Genomic DNA, 21,145 nt, shown 5'->3' with positions numbered 1-21,145 from the left:
CTAATTGTCAAGACTAGTCTTCTCACTTGGTGTATCTCAACATATGCATAAAGTAACAAACCTGTGAAAATTTGAGCTCAATCGGTTGTCAAAGTTGTGAGATAATAATGAAAGAAAAAAACACCCTTGTCACACGAAGTAGTGTGCTTTCAGATGCTTGATTTCGAGACCTCAAGTTCTGAATCTGAGGCCTCGAAATCAAATTCGTGGAAAATTACTTCTTTCTCAAAAACTACATTACTTCAGAGGGAATCGCTTCTCACACTATCAACCTCTCCCTATTACTCGTTACCAAGAAAGGTTTTATGCAAATAATTATTTTGAGTAAGTACCAATAGTGTCCACTGCCTTTAAATGCACTGGACACTAATTGGTAATTACTCAAAATAATTATTAGCATAAAACCTTACTTGGTAATGAGCAATAGAGAGCTGCTGAATTGATAGTAAAAAACATTGTGAGAAACGACTCCCTCTGGAGTATCGTATTTTTTTTTAGAAAGAAGCAATTTCTAACTAAAATACTAAGAAAATTCAGCTGAACTGAAGCATTCTATTATGCATCTGAAACTACACAAAGTTGTGCAACAAAAGTTTTTTTCTTTCATTATTCTCTTACAACTTTCATGATAAATTGTGTCCAAATTTGCAGTTATTATTTTATGCATAATATGCTGGGACACATCAAGCGAGAATACTTGTCTGTGACAACTACCAAAGGTGTCCAGTGCCTTTAATATCACGCTTCAATGCTTTATATCTCTTATGTACAAATTGTATGCTAGCAATTTAAGTGATTGTTCCTAGGGGAAATAGTGCTCTACTTTTAACATATTTGACAAAATATGTATGTAGAGCTTTAACTAAAATCAACCAGGGGTGGATTTCACAAAGAGTTAGGACTAGTCTTATCTCGAGTTAGGACCAGTTACTCGTCCTAACTTAGGACTATCCATGCAATTTGTACATCTCCTACGTGTGTTGGACTAGTCCTAAGTTAGGACTAGTCCTAACTCTTTGTGAAATTTACCCCTGGTTCCTATTAAAGTTTGGAAAGCCCAACATTTCCGAGAACGAGAAGGGATTGGGTCAATGCTACATTATTAATCCTTTTCAGAGTAAAAAGTGATTTTTCAAAGGGGAAACGGTGCTTTACTTTGAAAATATAAACTAGACAAAATATGTATGCATTGAGTTTTCATTTTAAAACACAATCAGATTTCTATCTTTGATTTCTACCTCCATGATTTGAAAAGTATAATTTCTGAGAAGGGACTGGGACAATTCTACTAATTTATCTTTTCTGAGAGTCAGAACTGATTGTTCCGAAGTGAAATGGTGTTTTACTTTAAATAAAAAATATATAAGGCCCAAGATGTAAGTCGAGTATTAATTAAAACCAACCAGGTTTCTGAGTTTGGAGGGCAATATTTCCAAGAAGGGATTGGCCTGCCGGGACAATGGTTTGGTGGGCAACATTTCCGAGAAGGGATTGTGACAATCCCAGATGTAATCAATAATTACCTACGTAGAATCTCTGCAGCCAGAAGGAACTATATAAAATACGATTGTCCACAAGTCTATAATGTTCAGCAAGCTACCGTATAACCATGCTCTCTAACTGCCACCGCCTACTTTCAAAGTTTCATTTTTAGAAGCACGGTGTTAGATTCAAGTCCTGCAGTGTGGTCTAAAGGATGTTTATTTATAGAAGGGTTATCTAAAAGCAAAAGAAACCTTGCCACGAAATGATTCAGACACTAGTCCACTTTTGATTCTATGATAATGTCTTTTAAGAAGAAAAGCCATGAGTGTGGGTTAAAAATATTAATATTAGGCAGGGGTAGAGAGAGAGAGAGAGAGAGGATAGGAGACAAAGTGAGGTTGCCGGCTTTGAATTTTGCTCTTGTAGGGGCATGGCAATTTTCCTCTGGTAAGGGACACTTCTTTGATGAAAAAGTAAATTTTGCAAAGGGCACCACAGCAAAAGCAAAGGGCACCACGGCAACTGCTGTGGGTGCCATGGGTTATTTCGAGGCCTGGGAGTTAAAGAAAGAAACTTCTGTCTAAAATACTAAAATATTTCTCTGCTACGAAAAACCTGATTAGTACAGTAACACATTATGAGTTGAATACGTACATGCATACTCTGTATTCATACATTGTATACTTCTATAGACCCACAGGAGTACATTGAATATTTTCATGACTTTCTTATTTCTTCATGATGCCTGCTAGTGGTGGTTAACTGCTGTTGGTTATCAATAACTAAACATTGTTAAATCAAATTAAACATTTGTAGTTCATCATCAATAACAACCTCTATAGCTTTGCCTGCCACACTTTGGCATGTAACAAAACACCACAAACCAAAAAGACAGCCACCTACAAGACTAATCTTTACAGCAAGAGATGTAGAGACAACTCTAGGCGCATAATGAAACACAACATGGCTAATAAATAATTGATAATATACAAAGTACTACGTGTGCATGCAACTCTGCACTGAATCACAATGACGTAGCGAAGGCCATCTGAGATGCACTGTGGGTTCTACCTACGGCAACCTGCAGGCAATGTCTCTAATTAGTGGACAGGTTCCTGATGACTAAAAGCCTAACAAGCACAACAGAATTACTAGTCAGTGCTATTTATTAGAACTTCAATGTCAACATTATAGGCCCCTAAGTCTCACAGTTTTAGTTCTATGATATATTTATAAAAAATTCCTACGACAACCTGACGGCAATATCTCTAATCAGTAGAGAGTTCCTGATGACTAAAGCCTAACCAGCAGAAGTAATACATTACTATTTATTAGAACTCCAATGTCAAAATTATGAATCTCGCAAAATGTGTGTCGATATCCACTTTTATTTTATTTTACAAAAATGTTCCTACGGCAAGCTGAAGGCAATGTCTCTAATTAGCCCAGAGTTCCTGAAGCCAAACCAGCTCTACAGAATTAATACATTACTATTTATTAGAACTTAAATGTTATTTTTCCTTTTCATGCGCATTGAGCACGTATGCATATTGTGCAAAATAAATATCTCAGGCCTGCATGCTTCGTTTTTCTCCTTGGTAAAGGGCAGCCTATGAGGAAATTGTACATTTCTACTGCAGAGCATTTCAAGGGCAGCAAGGTGATGACCAGGGGGCATGAAGGCAACTGCTTTTGATGCCTCCGTGAAGTATCAGGCCTGAATGTTAATCTACTGAGAATAGCAGCTCTTTCCTTCAGGTAAAATTTTGTGAAATTATGGATGTTAAAATTTGTCTGACCGGAAGCAGACCCTCCTATATCCATGACGTCACTGACTGTAGTACATGTTTCTGAAACAGCCTCCAGGGTTATAGTCACACCTTACTTGCACACTGTACATGCTGTAAGATTGATTGGGATTGCAGGCAACAGATGCTAATTATTCGGAGGAGGACAAACTGCATGATTTCCGTAGGAAGAAACTATAAATAAATAGTAAACTGGTATGGCGGGTACATCCATATGTGTAAATCTCTTTTGTGTGAGCAGGCTCTGAGTGGAGCTAGTTTGGTTGTGACGCTGTTCCAACCATCAAGACCAAACCGCCTCTTCTCAGAGCCAACACTCACACAAAAGAGATTTAATACATGGTTGTGCCCGCAAGTTTACTATTTATTTATAGTTTCTTCCTATTTCTCCACGCAATGCAAAGCTTCAAACAAAACTTCCACGATTTCCCCTTTCGGAACAAATTCTGATTTTTCTTTCTTTTGTTCCGAGAGAGTGAAAACAGACCTCATGGGGCTTGGTAAATAGCACATTTACTGATTTCCCCTCTTGAAACAAATTCTGATTTTCCCTTTTTTTAATTTAAAGAGAGTGAACCAGACCTCGTGGAAACAGCCCATTTATAGATTTTGCCAATGAAAATGAGGAAAACTAAAATAAGAGAAAACAGATATTTCTTCAATATTTGTTTTTCTTTCTTTTAAAAAAATGTATTAAGTCAAATCATTGCTAGTGTGATGTTCTTTTGTTTAAACTGTTGTAAAAAAAACAATCTTTTTTCAATAAATATTGGAAAAAAATGCATCTTTCCTCCTCTGACTGTACTGAAAAGAGCATATAGGCCTATTAATTCAAATTAAAAACAACAAATATTTTTTCAACTAAAAAACAAACTAAGGTTAAGATTAAGAACTCACTCCGCAGTAGTGAAGTTAATAATGATCCACTAAAAGAATGTACCTAGTAGTCCTGGCCAATTTGTCTACCTTCCCCCAGGTAGTAGTTAAAAAGCAGGACAGTTCTTTTCAGAACTGAGAAGTCTCCCGAATTCCAAAAATCTACTCCGAGGTAGTAGAATATAATGCAAGACAGTTGTCTTTTTAAAAAAACAAAATCTACCTAGCAAGTAGATACACACATGGTGTTACCGCAAACCACATCAAACATAACCGTGCAATGCCTCAAATCCCTTTTAAGATTAAGAAAGCAACAAATGTTCATTTTCACTAATGACAAAACATGTTTCAACACTGAGACCCACTGGAAAGACATTAGTCGATATGAGATAAGCCGTTGGGCAATATACACCGTGTGTACACAAAATGAACAATCGTAACAGAACACCAAAGATCCAAAAATACACGAGAAGAAGAAATTGATATCGATTGTAAGAGAGAAGGGCTGAGTGCCATAAGGAAAGGAACAATCTAGAATAGATTGGGACTACAACAAAAAAAGACATCAATCGAGGGAAGATAAGAAAACGCATGACTAGAGATGTAGACAAACAGGAAAAGCTGTAGGGTTGAGAGACATGTCTTGTAAGACAGTCTGTGAATAAGCCTTAAAGACAAGACGGTAGCCTCTTATCGAGACGTCTTACTGACTGACTGGAAATAAGATGTACATTCCTGGAACCCCAAAATAAATAATAATAATAATAATAATAATACAAACAAACACAAAACATCAACAAAACAGTTTTAAAGGGGTACACGTTTGGTAATTACTCATAACAAATATTAACTTAAAAACTGACTTGGTAACGAGCATCCGGAGAGCTGTTGATAATATAAAACATTGTGGGAAACGACTCCCTCTGAAGTAACGTATTTTTTGAGAAATAGGTAATTTCTCACTAAAATAATAAAAGACTTATAGCTAGAAGTCTTTTATTCTTATCTGAAAGCACACAAATTCGTCCAACAAGGGTGTTTTTTCTTTCATCATTTTCTTGCAACTTTGATGACCAATTGAGCCCAAATTTTCACAGGCTTGTTATTGTATGGTTATGATGGGATACACCAAGTGAGAAGACTGGTCTTTGACAATAACCAAACATGTACCTTCCCTTTAAGCAAAATAATTTTAATGTTGAATGAACTTTTATTTTGTAATTATAGGTCTATATAATGTTTTTGTTTTTATTTGATATAGTTTTTGCTGAATTTATTTTTTATTACTGTATGTTTGTATACATTTGTTTACAACTAAAAATTATAAACAATAAATGTATTTGTTTATAATTTTATCTTTTTCAAATTGCAATTCTATTTTACATTTAAAATCAATTTAGTTTTTATATGTTAATTTATAGATTCGTTTATTAGTTAAATATTTTTCCCTTTCATGTAATTGGGGGTTTGTCCACTGTTGGTTTGGACAATAAATACAATACAATACAACTGAAAGAAAAGTTAAACAATTTAAATGAAACTAAATACATAGTGTACTTGTAACTGCTTCAGGTACAGATATCAAGGCACCAAGGCATTTTCTCTTTGAGTTGATGAAATTTTAAGTTTCTACTGTAGCATTTCAAGGGCAACATTACAAGTCAATGAATGACCAGGGGGCATGGGGGCAACCGACATCGTTGTCTCTGTGAAGTATCATGCATGTTCCTGTAGGCATATAATTTTTAAGAAAACTGGACACTATTGGTAGTTGCAAAGACCAGTATTCTCTCTTGGTGTATCTCAACATACATGGTGTATATGCATAAAATAAAAAACCTGTGAAAATTTGAACTCAATTGGTCGTCGAAGTTGGGAGATAAAAATGAAAGAAAAAACACCCTTGTCACACAAAGTTGTGTGCTTTCAGATGCTTGATTTTGAGACCTCAAATTCTAATTCTGAGTGAGGTCTCGAAATCAAATTTGTGGAAAATAACTTCTTTCTCGAAAACTACATTACTTCACAAGGGAGCCGCTTCTCACAATGTTTTATACCATCAAGAGCTCCCCATTACTCGTTACCAAGTAAGGTTTTATGCTACTAATTATTTTGAGTAATTACCAATGGTGTCCACTGCCTTTAAAGGAGCCACAATTTTCACACATAAAAGTAAGCTCCTTTGGAAATTTCAGATTGTCTTTGGGACAGCCATAGGAGACTTACATGCATGTTTAAAGTATTTCAATATTGAACACTGCAGATCAGGCGTCATCATGATATTTGGTCAACTTTATTTTGTAGGAATATTTTATCAAGTACAAGCAAGGACTGATCTGTGAAGTAGGCCTGACATGGTGTAGGCTCTAGTGTACTTTGTAGGCCTTGTTTTTCCAAGGGAACAAAAACGGGTGTGACTTTAGACTCACGAGATGGGACTCAGACTGTTTACAATGTCAGACTTTAATTCCCTTAAAGAAACTACCCATGCATAACATTCCAAAAACATACTATCTTCCTGAATGTCATCTAATCTATAGTCATGAGCTGCAATGAGGTAGGCCTACCCTAGATGAACAACAAAATGACACTCATCTTGCCCCATGTAAAGTCAGAATTATACTTTAAATCTTAATTTTGTTTTTCTTAAAGGCAGTGGACAGTATTGGTAATTACTCAAAATAATTGTTGGCATAAAAACTTACTTGGTAACAAGCAATGGGGAGCTGTTGATAGTATAAAACATTGTGAGAAACGGCTCCCTCTGAAGTGATGTAGTTTTCGAGATAGAAGACATTTTCCACGAATTTGATTTTGAGACATCAGAATTAGTTTTTGAGGTCCCAAAATCAAGCATTTGAAAGCACACAACTTCGTGTGACAAGGTTGTTTTTTCTTCCATTATTATCTCGCAACTTTGACGACCAATTGAGTTCAAATTTTAACAGGTTTGTTATTTTGTGCATATGTTGAGATACATCTGGTGAGAAGACTGGTCTTTGACAATTACCAAAGGTGTGCAGTGTCTTTAAATAGGGGGGGGGGGGGAATCGTAGAACTGAGGTTTGTTCCGCTATTGTTAAAGAACCCTACTGCCATCATCATGCTGACCGTCCATATCAATGTATGTTCAAACATGGAGGTAGAACCTCCATGGTTCAAATGTCACTCTAGTTATTATCGCGGTATTCCTCTATTATTATAGACCCAACGGTAACTGGGGTGGGGGCTGTACTTTTTTATTTCCAAAATTTGTTATTATCGATATTATTTATTAATGACAAATTAAGAAAAAAGGAGTACAGCGTCAGTTATTGTGTGTTCCTCTATGCTCTAAAGTGTCAGGGACTGAATATTATTATTAATAATAAATTATGGTTTGGTTGACTTTTATTAGAAGTCTGAATGATTGATACGTCATAACGAGTACTAAAACTCACTTGTTTTTTGCGGGTCCTACTACTTGCCGTCAACTCGCCGTCAACTCGCCGTCAACTCCTCCAATATACATTTAAAATCCACAAAAGAAGCATAGAACGGTGACTTATCAGCTAAAAGAGAACTTGCGTAAGTTTTAGGTCGTGTTTCGGAATAAAAATTGAGTTTTTTTTCTTGTGAAAAAAATTATCTCGAAGCAGCAAAACCGTCGGCCGCCATCTTGCTTTTTCATATGGATTAATATTGGCCCAAGATGTCAATGATTGGTACTTTTTTTATCAACACAAAGTCGTTTTTGTGAATAAATTTGTACCGAAAACCATGAGAAATATGTAGTTCAGCCCAGACTTAACACTTCCGTGCCCCATTTATAAATTTTTCAAGTAAATTTAATGAGTTGACGGCACGAAAATGATTTGACGGCGAGTTGACGGCAAGTCGGCGAGTTGACGGCAAGTAGGACCGTTTTTTGCAGCTGTTTTTTCTGTTAATTAATCGTGCATTAATATTATAATATTAGAATGAAATGGTTTCCAGCCAGTTTGAAAAAACCTACCATGTATATAAAAAGGTAAAATGATGTCAACAATTCAAACTAGATAAATTAAAGTTATACTTACCGTTCTTGTTGTGCTTTTTAGAGGTAGTCTTCCAATACAACAAGTTTACAAGTTCCACAGAGTGCATGCAATTTACTTTTTTACAAACGCCACATGGATGTTAAATAGTCAGATACCACAACTTTAGGCCGGACAAAATTTAAGTTTAATCAGGGAACAAGACCAACAGGGAAAGTCCCCTGTTGTATCGGTAGAGGGCGCTATACACAAAATCAGAAGCGCTCCAAGATGTTTGTCTTCATTGGCCTCTTGTGGGCCTGTTCAACTGAGAGAATTAAGGAAAATTAAAACGTATTTCTTAAATATGTATTTTTACTGGGCCAATAGTGATGTCATCTTGTTGTGTAGAAACTAAAGGTTCTGTTCAGAGAACCACCACCCCAACTCATTTAGAGATTTACTAGCTGTTTTTTATAAAAAAAATACCGCAAACCTAATTTTTTTAATAGGCTATTATATTATCATTGTTTTACTCCTCCGAGGCAAAACGCTATATTTAAAGGTTTTTGCCTCGGACGTTTTTATAATAAACACGTGTTGCAGTGGCCAATTATTTTACAAATAATTATTATTAAAAAAAAAAAAGGAAAAATTTTGGAAAAAAATGTTGGAACGCTTCCGATTTTGATATGTCATCCTTACGCAGGGGCACATGCTAATCTTCTCTGTATCGTTCCAATTTTAGTATGTGTGTAGCCGAAGCTCCACGTCAAGCAAAGCATTATGCTTTTTATTATACTTGTCAAAAACTAGAAATTTACTTTCTACGGTTTTATTGTGTAAATAACGCAGTTAAAACGTTTTGTTATAAAGTATTCATGACGTCAGGTTTTGGAGCGCATAACTATGGGGATGAAAGTAGAGCTCGAGGTTGTGAACGCTTCTTCCCCAAAAGCAGACTTAAAGTGATGATCACGCATGGAATAGTGGGAGCGCAACAAAGTACTAAAGTAGTATATATTTTCTCTCACTCAGTGCATGGTGTATATGCCAGAATTTAACAGGCATAAAATACAACAAGTCTTTGCAAATTATTTTGATTTCATTTGGTCATCAATTAGTTGCAACATGCTTGCTCGCCAGGGTTGCAACATGGAGGGAAAATTAGATCCTCCATGATGGTTGCAAGAGATAAATAAACGATGAAAAAACATTTGATTATGCTCACGTCACACACAGCTAGCTCTCTCGAGACATGAGAGAGAGATGCAAGCTTCATCACAGGCCTGAAGTTTTTTGAGTAAGAAATTACCTCCTTCTCAAAAACCACTTTACTTCAGAGCATGGAGGAAAAATTCCTCCATGTTCAGAGCACGGGAGGTAGACAGGGTCTCACGACGTTTTTTTTTTTAAAACTTTTTATTGTCAACAGCTCTCTCAAAGGGTACCAGATATCCTCTTTAAATCCTACTGCGTTTTCTTGCGAAAAGTGCATTGACCCAGGCAGCATCTGCGCATGCTCGTGTTACAGCTGTCCGATCATCACACAGAACGTAAACAACAAAATTGTCGCCCGTCAGTTTTTGGATGAACACTGTTTGACAAAGTCGCACCCAAATATTATGATTTCATGAACGTATTGTCAAATAAACAGCTGAATATTAATTACGAACTTCTGTTGATTTGGTTGGAGAAGAGAAAATGTTGGATTTAGAAGTGGTACCGGGCCGATCTCTTGGAAGTGAAAATTGGGAGTTCGTGCTTGGTAAGTAAACTAAATTATAAAAAAGGGTTAAACTAAAAGTGGCTGTTGTTGATGAGTTGACAGACTTGACTTGTTTGACTAATTGAGTAGATCATAACATAAGATTGATGTTTGAGTGGATCATAAATCATAAACATGCAGACAAAATAGTTAATGACCTGGTTTCCACCCTAGCAATAGCAGAATCTTTCTCCTGTAGTCTGTACTCCTTTTTCAAATGTTCAAATTTTCACTTTATCGGTCGTACCTAGGCTACCGTCCTACCCTAGGTACGAGCGAAAATGTCAAAATTTGAAAAAAGGAGTAGGCCTACAGCGCCCCAGAATACTGGGTCTACCGATAATGTCAAAATTTGAAAAAAGGAGTACAGCGCCCCAGTTACTGGGTCTAGATGTTGTAAACAAAATTTGCGTAACAATATTGACAAAGAATAAAGTCACCCTAGCCCCACTTGTGTGGCCAAGGCTAGCTAGCCTTGGCCACACAAGTGGGGCTTAATTCACCCAAGCGTGGTGGTGGCTTACTCCTAGAACTATTTCGGTTTCGCTCTGCTATCGTCTCCCATAACCTCACATGAGTCGCTTTGTCAGATTTTAGATTAAGTGTGGCTGAGTGCAGAGACTGAGAGGAATGAAAAATTTAACAATTACAATACACACGTTATTCTAACGATAATTCACAAATCCATGAATCTTATCTCTAATTAACTCAGAGTATTTGGATTCAATTCAGGAATGCCATTTTCTCAAGCTGTGAATATTCTTCGTCGTCAGTGTCGGGTCATCAAGGAGGTACAGGTCATTTACTGCGAGTCGGTTCCTCTCGCTATTGATCTGGTTCTCAATTTAGTTCAAGATGGAATTCGACTCATCTTTGATTCACACATACAGCGTCTGCGAGTAAGTTTCAACTCAAAATTATTCATATTTGTAAAGAACCATTTTTTCAACTTGAGTAACTTTCCCAATATTACATCACAGCATCTACAAAACCATGACATGGTGCAATGTATAAGAAGTAGGTTTCAAAATTCAAACGTAGTCCCACATACCTTGCAGGAAAATACTGAATGTTGAAGCGCTTTGAGTGTCACTGTGACGGATATGAGCGCTACTGTTCTAATTTGTGAAACCTGTCCATTGTAGGGCATGCCCTAAAGAGTTGGGTGATCAATTATTAGGATGTAGCACAGCATAACTAATGATGAATGTCAAGATTGGAGCTATAATCCAATCAAATTTATGTCAAATTATATGATGGAGTAAAATATGATTATGTTACAAGAAAATAAGATTGGCTAGATTATGAACTTTGTGTCTTTTTCTTTCTCTTCAGGTTATTGAGGTTTATAACTTGAGTAAAGTCAAGCTAAAATATTGGTAAGTCAGACAAGAAATGGTTACTGTTTGTTAAAAATCTTGTAAAAGTTTTGTTTCAATGATTGTGTAAACTTTTAACTTTTGTACTCTTTGCCCTGCTGTGTTTGTGTGTTTGTATTTTTACTTGTGAGTAAATTGTTATCGTTTTTGAGTGACTTTTTTCAGCTAAAGCTCCTGGCCATTTTGTCTGTGGATACCAAGAAATAAAAAACCAAAATAATTTTAAAAATGTAAGAATCAACTTTCTGCTGAGGACAGATATAGTGGAAATTTAAAATACACTCATATGAGAAGGATGACATGAAATAATGTACAATGCTAGAAAGTAACAAAACCATCTCAGCAAACAATTTCAATAATTTCAGAATTGATAGCTATCTAAGCCTCCAGGCAGAATTGCCAAGGTCGTGGGTTTGAATTCCACCTGAGTAATATGCCTGTGATTTTGTTTACAGAACTCAGGAAAGTGCTTAGTATACAGTGCTGACACAAATCGGTATACGGGTAAAACCAAAATTAATTGTTTTTATCCCTGATGCAAATTTAACATCTCTTAAAGAGTGTGTACATTTCCTTTTTTAGTGGGAAGCATTTCAGCTCGCCGCTTGTCCAGCCAACCATTGAGCAAGTTGACAGTTCATTTGGTGCCACCAAACCAGCAGTTTATGACTCTCAACAACAGCTCTTCTCTATCAACTTCCGAGGTCTATCTTTCCTCTTTCCCATCGCTGAGGACGCAAAGTTTGAGGTAAGTGCTGCATAGGTGTCATGGCCGAGTGGTTAAGAGCATCAAATTCAAGTTCTGGTGCTAAGTCACCAGAGTGTGGGTTCGAATCCCGGTCGTGACGCTTGTGTCCTTGAGCAAGATACTTTACTTTAATTGCTTCTCTACACCCAGGGGTATAAATGGGTACATGCGAGGGTATAGGCTGATTTTGTGTATGAAAAAGCCGTTGGAGTGCCATGGCAACTCAGGGCTGTATACTCCCAAGGGAGCTGAGAAAGATTAAAGAGATGTTATTGGCCCAATGACTATGGCACTAATGTAAAGCACATTGAGAACTTTTGTGTGTGTTAGGATGTTATATACGTGAAAATTTCACCGCAAAATGTGTTCCTTTTTTAACAAAGATGTACTTTCACAAAGCACTAACGTATAACAAACAGTTTCTTATTAGTGTATGCTTCTTTTTTTAATCAGCCGAGTGTTCATGGTTTGGGGTCCATTCCATTACCAAGTAAGAACTCTGTGTTAGTGAGTCGGATCTACCTCTACACTGGTAGCAGTCTGGCGGATTCCAAGTAAGTTAATACTCCAAAGTTTATTGGGAGATAAAAAGTAAAAATTCATGCCTTTTTTTCATTTAATTTTAAGATTGTTGTGTTTTCTCAGAAAACGAACTTAATGTACTAGATAAGAACCCAAATAGAGAGAAGACAAGGAAGGAATTTCTGTTTTAGATGTGGGAGGAAAACCCCAGAGAATTAATCCAAGGAAAAGCCCATGCAGTGGGATTGGAACCGGATCCGTGAGGTGGAAGGCGAAGGAAGAAATCCTGACGCCAACCTGACCACCAAAATTAAAATTTCATGACACTCCCTCAATGCTCCTGAGTGAAGAGCCTACCTTCTTCTTGACGAAAGCATTGTCAGGCGAGGTAGGGACTTGAAACCCAATCACATGGTGCCCCAAGCAGGATTCGAACCTGGGTCCTTGAGGTGTGGAAGGCAAAGGACTATACCACTATGTCAACCTTAAATCATCATTGACTGTCGAGACCAAACTGGCTCTTCTCAGAGCCATCACTCACACAAAAGAGATTTACACATGGTTGTACCCAAAAGTTGACTATTAATTTATAGTTTCTTCCTATGTCTCCACACCATGCAAAGCTTCACACAATACTTAATTGTGATTTACTGTTTCTTTTTAGACGTCCGGCCATTCCTGTCAGTTCATTTTGTGGTAATGTATTCTGTGAGTTGGTTGAAGGAATCAACGAAGAAGGTCTACCTGTTGGATTAAAATTCTCTCTTCTGACGGACGGTAAGAGTTATAGCTGTCCAACATTTGGTTGAGGGATTGAATTATTCATATTTGATGGTGATAAATTGGTTACAAGTTTCTACAATTTGAAGAGGTTGAGATTTCCTTGTTAATATCTCTTGAGACGGATTTGAAACTTTGCATTTTGGAAGTATAACTAAGAGATGTTTGCGGTATGAACCATGTGAATATCTCTTTTGAGTAGTGTATACTCTGAAACCACCAGATCTTTGCAGAACCAACACTACTCACATAAAAGAGATTTTCAGTCGGTGTTACCGCAGACCTCTCTTTGTACTCTCTTGAGAGTTATGTTGGTTCTGAAAGGAGTCTGCACTTGGATTGTCTTTAGGGGAACAGAAAATAAATACAGTGCGAAGCTAAACTGAGTCGTAAATTATATTTAGTCCAATGTCTCGTTTAAAGGGAAGGTATAAGTTTGATAATCAATGATAATTTAATGTTAACATTAATGGAAACTTTTGGTTAGAATCCCACATCAGCTTTAAATAAAATATAAAGCATTTTGAGAAACACTTCACTTTAAAGTAATGTGATTAGGTAAAAAGATAACAGTTTTTGAAAATTTGAATGTGAGAAGTGTCTATTGAACCGGAAATATTATTATTATTATTATTATTTTTGTTGAAAGGTCCTGGTGCTGGTAAATCACCAGAATCCAAACAACGTCCGATCATCAGGACACTTCAGTTTGGAGACTCTGCTCAGGATGTGATAAGTTCCCTCGGATGTCCGAGTAAAGTCTTCTACAAATCGGAAGACAAGGTAAGAAAGATGTAGACAGGTCCTATGTCCGCAAGGATTAGGACAGGTATTGGTTTTACAGAACCAGTGATTTCTTTGGACACAAAGTTTTCATTGAGTGAATGTGCAGTGATGTAAGCCTTCTTTTTTTGTGTTTTGATTGGTCCGAGGTTAAGTTTGGCAACTGCATGTTTGGTCGTCTGCATGATGCATCAGCGTGCATGTTTATAATGTATGCAATGTGCGAATTGACTGCGTATCTCCATGCAGAAAAAGGATGGAGGTGAAAGGCGATTATGGCAAGTGAATTTACCTAGGCTCGAGGCAAATCTCTGGCATGACTCACAAGTGTGACGTCAGATGTTGCGGCTAAGGAAGATGCGACTATAGTACATCAGAGTCAATGGGTAACGCTAGGTGGCAGCAGACTTGCCAGGTAAATTTCAACTGTTTATGTAGTTCTGAGCACGCGCACATTACTGAGAACAGTGGATTTACCTGGTAAGACTACTGCCACCAAGCGTCCTGAAAGCCCCCATTGGTAATATTGTTTCAATATTGGAATTGAAGATGTTTTAGGAATGACTATGAAGGATATTTTACTTTTTTTTTACTTCTAGATGAGAATACATTCCAAGACCTTTCACAAAGATCAGCCAAGAACGTCCGACTATTTCTTCAATTATTTCACCATCGGAGTGGTATGTAAACAGGGATTTAACGGGCAAGAAAATCTACATCTAGAAAGTGATAAAGGCTGTTTTGTTTTAGTGTGAACAAAAGAGTCACTTTTTTTAATGCAGTTTGATGAAAAATAATGGAAACTGTTCTTTGGGTAGATTTAAAATTAAGTATCGGAGCATTTCCATACAGTACTCACTAGTAGTTAATTTTAACTTTGTGTAAATGAAGATTGTGTAAATAACAGTCTCCTGATGATGACGAGAGCAAGCTAGTTGAAATGTTGATAAAGACAAGAAAAAATCACTCCACTGCAGAAGTCCCCCAATCCACTAAGTGAAAGTAAAGTTGTCCTGGTTGAGTTCCTATCTTCTGCCCAGTTTGTAGTTAATAAGGCAGGACAGTTCTTTTCAGAACTGAGAAGTCTCCCGAATTCCAAAAATCTACTCCGCGGTAGTAGAATATAAAGCAAGACAAGTTCTCAAGAGAACATAATCTAGCCAGCAAGTAGATATTCACAAGGTGTTACCGTAATTCAATTAGACACAATCCCACTATTGTTATAACTATTCCTGTTATTGTTGTTGTTTTCAGGATATTTTGTTTGATGCAGTCACACATTGCGCTAAGAAGTTTATTCTACATAGCAACTATCCGGGGCATTATAACTTCAACATGTAAGTTTTACAACAAATGGACAGTATTCATAAGCAAGGATTACAACAAAAGAAAAACACCACTGCTTGAATATCTCTTCCAGATTTTCTATATGAACCAATAATTTCTTTTTAATTATTACAATCTTAAATCTATTTGCTACATGTAAGATTTAAAATGTACTCAGTATGCAGACAAAAATACATAAGCCCCACCCCTATTGTTTTTAGGAAACATCCTGGGGTGAAAGATCATTAACTTCTGCTGCCCCTTCATTATGGAACGACTTATCAAACCAAATTAAACTTTCTCCATCAATAGCTTTCCTCCAGACTCACCTAATGAGGACTTTGTAAACATTCTCTTCTTGAAATCTGCGCTGTGCCATGAGCATTTTAAGATGGATACAGGCGCATTATTATTATTATTATTATAAATGCACATTACTATTATTATATAGATAGAGCCTTTCAGTTTAAATATTGAGCTTTCTCTTTTTATAGATATCACAGATGTAACTTTGAGATCGCTCTGCCTTGCGTGAAGGTTGGACTTGAAACTGAAACATGTGATGACAGTGCAGTTGTCAATCTCACTACATACGTCAAGGTTAGATAGGTGTAATTTGTTTTGTTTAAAAGTCCAGCAGCCGATTTCACGAACACTAGGATTAATCCTATCTTGAGTTAGGATGAGTAACTCGACCTAACTTAACCTAACTTGGGTTCAATGCGTCCTAACGTCTATGGATACTTGGAAGTAGACTCTTCCTAAGTCCTAAGATTAATTCGAAGTTAGGAAGAGTTTGGTGAAATCAACAGCTGGGCTCTGCCCACCGCCTTGTTCCGCGCTTACAATCACCATTCTCCGGTTAACGCAAGCGCAAACTTGCTGTACTAGCTATGTAACTGAAGAATGCCTAGTAACGTGGAGTACGTATGCCCACAAGCAAAAATTCCCTGCTATCCGGTGAAATACGCTTGTTGTCAGTGCGGACTTCCCTGCTTCAGTAAGCGCCAATTCTATGCTTACGTTTAGCAGAGTCATGGGTCAGATTATTATCAGTGAGAGTCGTAGCTCATTGATCCTCTAACTTAAAAAGAATTTGTTTCTTCTTTTTTTCTAGTGGGACACGTTGAAGAAGCTTCTTGTCCGACAATCTCAGAAGCCAGTGGTTCTAAACCGTGCCTCCTCAATGAACACAACAAACCCTTTTGGTTCTACCTTCTGCTATGGAGTACACAACGTCATCATTGAGGTAATGTAGTTTCATTTTTAATAATAATAACAATAATAGTTCAATCTCATATAGCACAAAATGTACTGGAAGAAATCGTGATACGCTTGACAAAACTTAAAGTTACAAAGAACGAGAGAATGCAAGTTGAAATAGGTGGGTTTTGAGGTTGGATTTGAAATTGTCAAGGGTAGCAGGCACTCCACAATTTCGGTGAAGTGTGTGAAAACACCCTGGAGCCATATGTAGTAATTCTGGTTATGAAGCCATTGACTCTCAGAAACCCAACAGAGAAAGACAAGGAAGTAAATATCAGAGTAGTTTGGATGTGGGAGGAAAGTTGATACAATCACAATCTGTTACCAATATCTATAGTCAAGAGCTGTTGCTATTTTTTGATTTGTCTGATTTTGTTTTATTTTCCTACATTCGTGTTTTTTTTTACAGGTGATGCCAAACAGTCACATAGCATCCGTGACCATCTGCGAACCTCATTCAACAACAGGTACTGCCATGGAAATCTGATTCAACTAGCTCCAAAAACAATTTACTTCTTCAAACAAGTGAGAGACTTTTGAGCCGCTAGCGGTAGCAGACACAACAGTCCCTTTTGCGGCTCTGAGTGTCCCACACATGCTCAGTGTTGCGCGTGTAGGTCTGAGCACGCGCACTACTGGTGAGCCGTCAAAAAGGATTGTCCAAAAGTTTCCCATTATTATTAACCAATGCTTCATGAAAAACAAAGTGTTTTGTAATTTCATAGTGTCAAATTTTCCTTGCTATGAAATTAAGATCGCTCTTGGGTTTAACACTAGCTGTTGATCGCTCTTTGATCGACCTTGCTGGACATGCTGGATCTGATCCACTTTTGATCGCCCTTTGCCGGATCAAGGGTTTAAACGGGATGTTTCTTGGCTTGGACAGCTTCGTAAACAGGGGAGCGACTAGAACTGGAGACCACACCCTGTGAGTCCAGAGCTTGCTTGAGATCGAGGCTCTACAGAGCTGTCCAAACCACAGAGAACTTGCTGGTTCCTGACTAGAGGTCATGAGTGCTACTAAATTTGTAGATTTTGGATATTTTCAAAAATATTGATTCAGTATTAGCTTCTTAGAGTTGAACGCTAGCTCTAGGTTTTTAAAAATGTTGATATTAGTGGAGAGTTTGTAGTGTCATTTTCCCTTTGCACGGTCAGCCATGTGCGTGTAGAGCTTTGAATCGGGTACTGCAGTGAATAGAACGCTTATATAACTGTGAATTGTCATAGTATGATTTTCTTCCGAACAGATACATAAATGAAATACAAATGAAGCATAAAATTGAGGTGCTTCATGTACATGCCCGAGTCGTACAAAGGTCGAATTGGGGCAACCAAGTGTATCAATCATCTATAGACTTGTCTTATATCAAAATACAATTGTGAAGTCTTTAAATGGTAATGCTCAATTGATATAACTATCGCTTATCAACATTAATTTTTCATTGTATTTGTAAATTCAGAATTCATTTATATTTATAACATTTTATTTGTCTTAGATGACAAATTGTACATAATGAATTGTTTTATCTTGAAATCCAGACAAACTAAGAACAGGAGGTATATACATTGACAGTTGACGCAGTCCTAATGGTTGAATGGTGGTTACAGGCCATGTTTACTCTAATAATTTACTGTAGTAATTTGTTGATAAATTTAAAGGCCAGTTGGTTCATGCCCTTTTGTTGCTCTTTTACATACGTAAGCTCACTAAGCACTAAATTACGCGTAACTCACTCAATGCGTCCTGGTACTCACTCTAAAGTCTATTAGTATGTGCGCTTTGAGAGCCACGAAAACAGAGCTCAAGTGTTTGACAGTAATTGAAAATTTACAAAACGGAAGTGTTTTTACTGGTTTTCCTGCATTATTGTGTTTTTAAACAAAAAGTTTTTATGAAATGGAATAAAAGTAGTGGCTCGGTCTTAAACTGCCAATTAAAACCTTGAGTGATAAAGGACCTTGCCTTCCTGTCAGTCTTATAAAGTGTCATTTAAGACCTCATCATCACTCTTGTTATTTCCTGATTAAATGTGGTCATATGAAGGCTGAAATGTTGTAAATAAATTAAACCCAATATTGGATTGTAATGGATTTCACTAGGTAAAAAAATTCAACACTTTTTGAATTGAACTTACTGATTTTTTTTCCAAGCTTTTTGGAAAGTTAAAGAAATAACAATCTGTGTAGTTATTTTAACTTAATGTTTTTGTTTTATTTTTGTATTTTATTGGTTAATAAAATTCCAGGTTGGCATGATGAAAATATGAAATGATTGTCACAGAATGTTTTTATTTGATGTACAAAACAGAATTTTGATCGCTGTGATTTTTGAAAGTATTAAGAAATATTTGCAAAAAGAGAAACATTGGATCAATATTTATTTCCCTCCGAAGCATTTATCATTTATTGCACAAGCTTGAAATGGTCATCATAAATCAGTATCATAATTACTTCATGTCTGTAGAAATAATACCCGGTGGTAAGAATGTGTCCAGCATGTTGGAAATATACAAGAGCTGGGAATATTTATAACAAGGTCTAAACACAACACTTGGTGAAATTAGGTTCTGTACACGTCCAATTTGGGAATGGGTACACTTCCACTATGGGCCCCTGGGTACATTTCCACTGGAGGAATGGGTATATTTCCCTGGAGGAATGGGTACTGTCCAATTTGGGAGTGGGGACAGTTCCACTGGAAGAATGGGTACATTTCCACTATGGGCATGGGAACAGTTCCACTGGAGGAATAGGTACATTTCCACTATTTGTGAATGGGTACATTTCCCACTATGGGAATGGGTACCCGTCCAATTTGGGAATGGGCTGGCTGTGAGAATGGGTACATTTCCACTGGAATGGGTACAATTCTACTGTGGAAATGGGTACATTTCCACTGAGGAAATGGGTAAATTTCCAGTGGAGGAATGGGTTCATTTTCACTGAGGGAATGGGTACATTTCCACTGTGGGACATAATTTCTACTCGGTGAATTTGTTACTAAGACTAACTGGGTTTGTGCTAGCTAGGGATACTTTCGCTTGTGGACTATAAGATACCTGCTCTCATTGGAATCACATTATACACAGATTAACAACTGGAGATAATCTTCTACAAAATCTGATCAGTATGAAAGATAAACCATTTACATCATCTGTAACAACGTCCGTACAAAAAGAAATGAAGGATCCTAACCAGTTTGAATTGCTGTTAAAATGAAAAGGGCTTTTCAGCAACTTATGCAAAATTTTAAAAAGCAACAAAAAAAAACCCTTAAAGGCACTCGACACTATCGGTAATTACTCAAAATAATTATTAGCATAAAAACTTACTTGTTGAACAAGCGCTGGAGAGCTGTTGGTAATATATAAAACATTGTGAGAAACGGCTCCCTCTGATGTAGCTTATTTTTTGAGAAAGAGGTAATTTCTCACTCAAATAACTGTCTCGATAGTCTGAGGAATTCAAATGTAAAGGGTGCATCGTAACTAAGCAAGTCATTGTACCAGACATCATTCAAATTTAACTCGCAAATGGCTTGATGCAGTCATATGAAATTTGTTTCCAATGGTGAAATAGCCCTTCACTTCTAAAGTATGAAATAATGTCCTCTGTTGCACACTTAAAACAGAATAATAGCTAAGACATAATGGAAAGAAATTATTGAGAACAGAAAATATTTGTGGTTGCTTGTTTATACTTACCAATACAAATCATTATTTTTGAATATTTAATTTTACATTTTTATACAATTTGGTGATAGTTGACTGAATTAAAGATATGTCAATATAATACTTTATCATAATTATATCAGATTATGGATTTTTGTTATCAATTATATGCACTGAGCAAAGCATTTTATTAAGCAATACAAAAAACATGGCTAGTTTTATAAATGTTAAATAATTCATATTCATAGACTTATTTGAATATTCATTTCATATTCATGATACAGTATAAATATTTAGATATGATAAGCAGTGGCAATGTGTAAGTAACTGAATGAGATATAAAGCACACACGTGACCTGGCCATTATCCGAGTACTGAATAACAATAACAATAACAATGTACATGTAGATAAACGCCAGTGGTTACATAATGACCTTTGACCCACAATTTTGCTAAACACAAGGAAGAAACTGCTGACCACTGTCAAAAGTCTAGAAAGAAATACACAATAACCCCAGAAAAAGGGATATTTTAAGAATGAATTCCAGTGCCACTGTCTATCTGACCATCAGGTATGAAACTTCATGGAGGCAATGAAGGCAATTGCTTCCATGCCCCATGGTCATTGCCTTGGTGCCCTTGAAATGCTCTACAGTAGAAATTTAAAATTTCCTAGTAGGGTGCCCTTCACAAGGGAAAAATGGCTTGGTGCCCTTACCCTTTCAAGAAACGAAG

The 21,145-nt window shown here is 36.7% G+C and overlaps 2 protein-coding genes and 1 non-coding gene across 4 annotated transcripts in view; 1 reads left to right on the top strand and 2 right to left on the bottom strand.

The window, feature by feature from the left end:
* LOC117289203 (WD repeat-containing protein 89-like) overlaps positions 1-8,309 on the bottom strand; it is a 70,871-nt gene extending 62,562 nt beyond the window's left edge. For both annotated transcript variants that reach the window (XM_033770213.1, XM_033770214.1), the window contains exon 1: positions 8,228-8,309. The gene's annotated coding sequence lies outside the window, so the exon portion shown is untranslated. The remainder of the gene's footprint in view (positions 1-8,227) is intronic.
* A 519-nt stretch (positions 8,310-8,828) lies between these two features.
* LOC117289777 lies at positions 8,829-8,935 on the bottom strand. The gene has a single exon (XR_004518982.1). It is a non-coding gene; the product is annotated as a U6 spliceosomal RNA (small nuclear RNA).
* A 785-nt stretch (positions 8,936-9,720) lies between these two features.
* Positions 9,721-19,008, top strand: LOC117289379 (UPF0183 protein C16orf70 homolog). Its single transcript, XM_033770478.1, has 12 exons — positions 9,721-9,932; positions 10,665-10,831; positions 11,268-11,311; positions 11,894-12,059; positions 12,513-12,613; positions 13,246-13,358; positions 14,011-14,144; positions 14,744-14,824; positions 15,399-15,481; positions 15,965-16,070; positions 16,588-16,719; positions 17,146-19,008. The coding sequence occupies exons 1-12, from the start codon at positions 9,869-9,871 to the stop codon at positions 17,221-17,223; spliced, it is 1,269 nt and encodes a 422-aa protein (XP_033626369.1). The 5' UTR covers positions 9,721-9,868; the 3' UTR covers positions 17,224-19,008.
* Positions 19,009-21,145: the final 2,137 nt, after the last annotated feature.

The sequence above is a fragment of the Asterias rubens genome, chromosome 4 (genome assembly GCF_902459465.1).
Source record: "Asterias rubens chromosome 4, eAstRub1.3, whole genome shotgun sequence".
Taxonomy (NCBI): domain Eukaryota; kingdom Metazoa; phylum Echinodermata; class Asteroidea; order Forcipulatida; family Asteriidae; genus Asterias; species Asterias rubens.
This window is presented reverse-complemented; position numbering and strand designations above follow the sequence as displayed.

Coding starts and splice junctions, on each gene's coding strand:
- LOC117289379 (XM_033770478.1), top strand. CDS start 9,869: ATGTTGGATTTAGAAGTGGTACCGGGCCGATCTCTTGGAAGTGAAAAT. Junction 12,614..13,245: donor AGCAGTCTGGCGGATTCCAA/GTAAGTTAATAC, acceptor GTTTCTTTTTAG/ACGTCCGGCCATTCCTGTCA. Junction 14,145..14,743: donor TCTACAAATCGGAAGACAAG/GTAAGAAAGATG, acceptor TTTTACTTCTAG/ATGAGAATACATTCCAAGAC.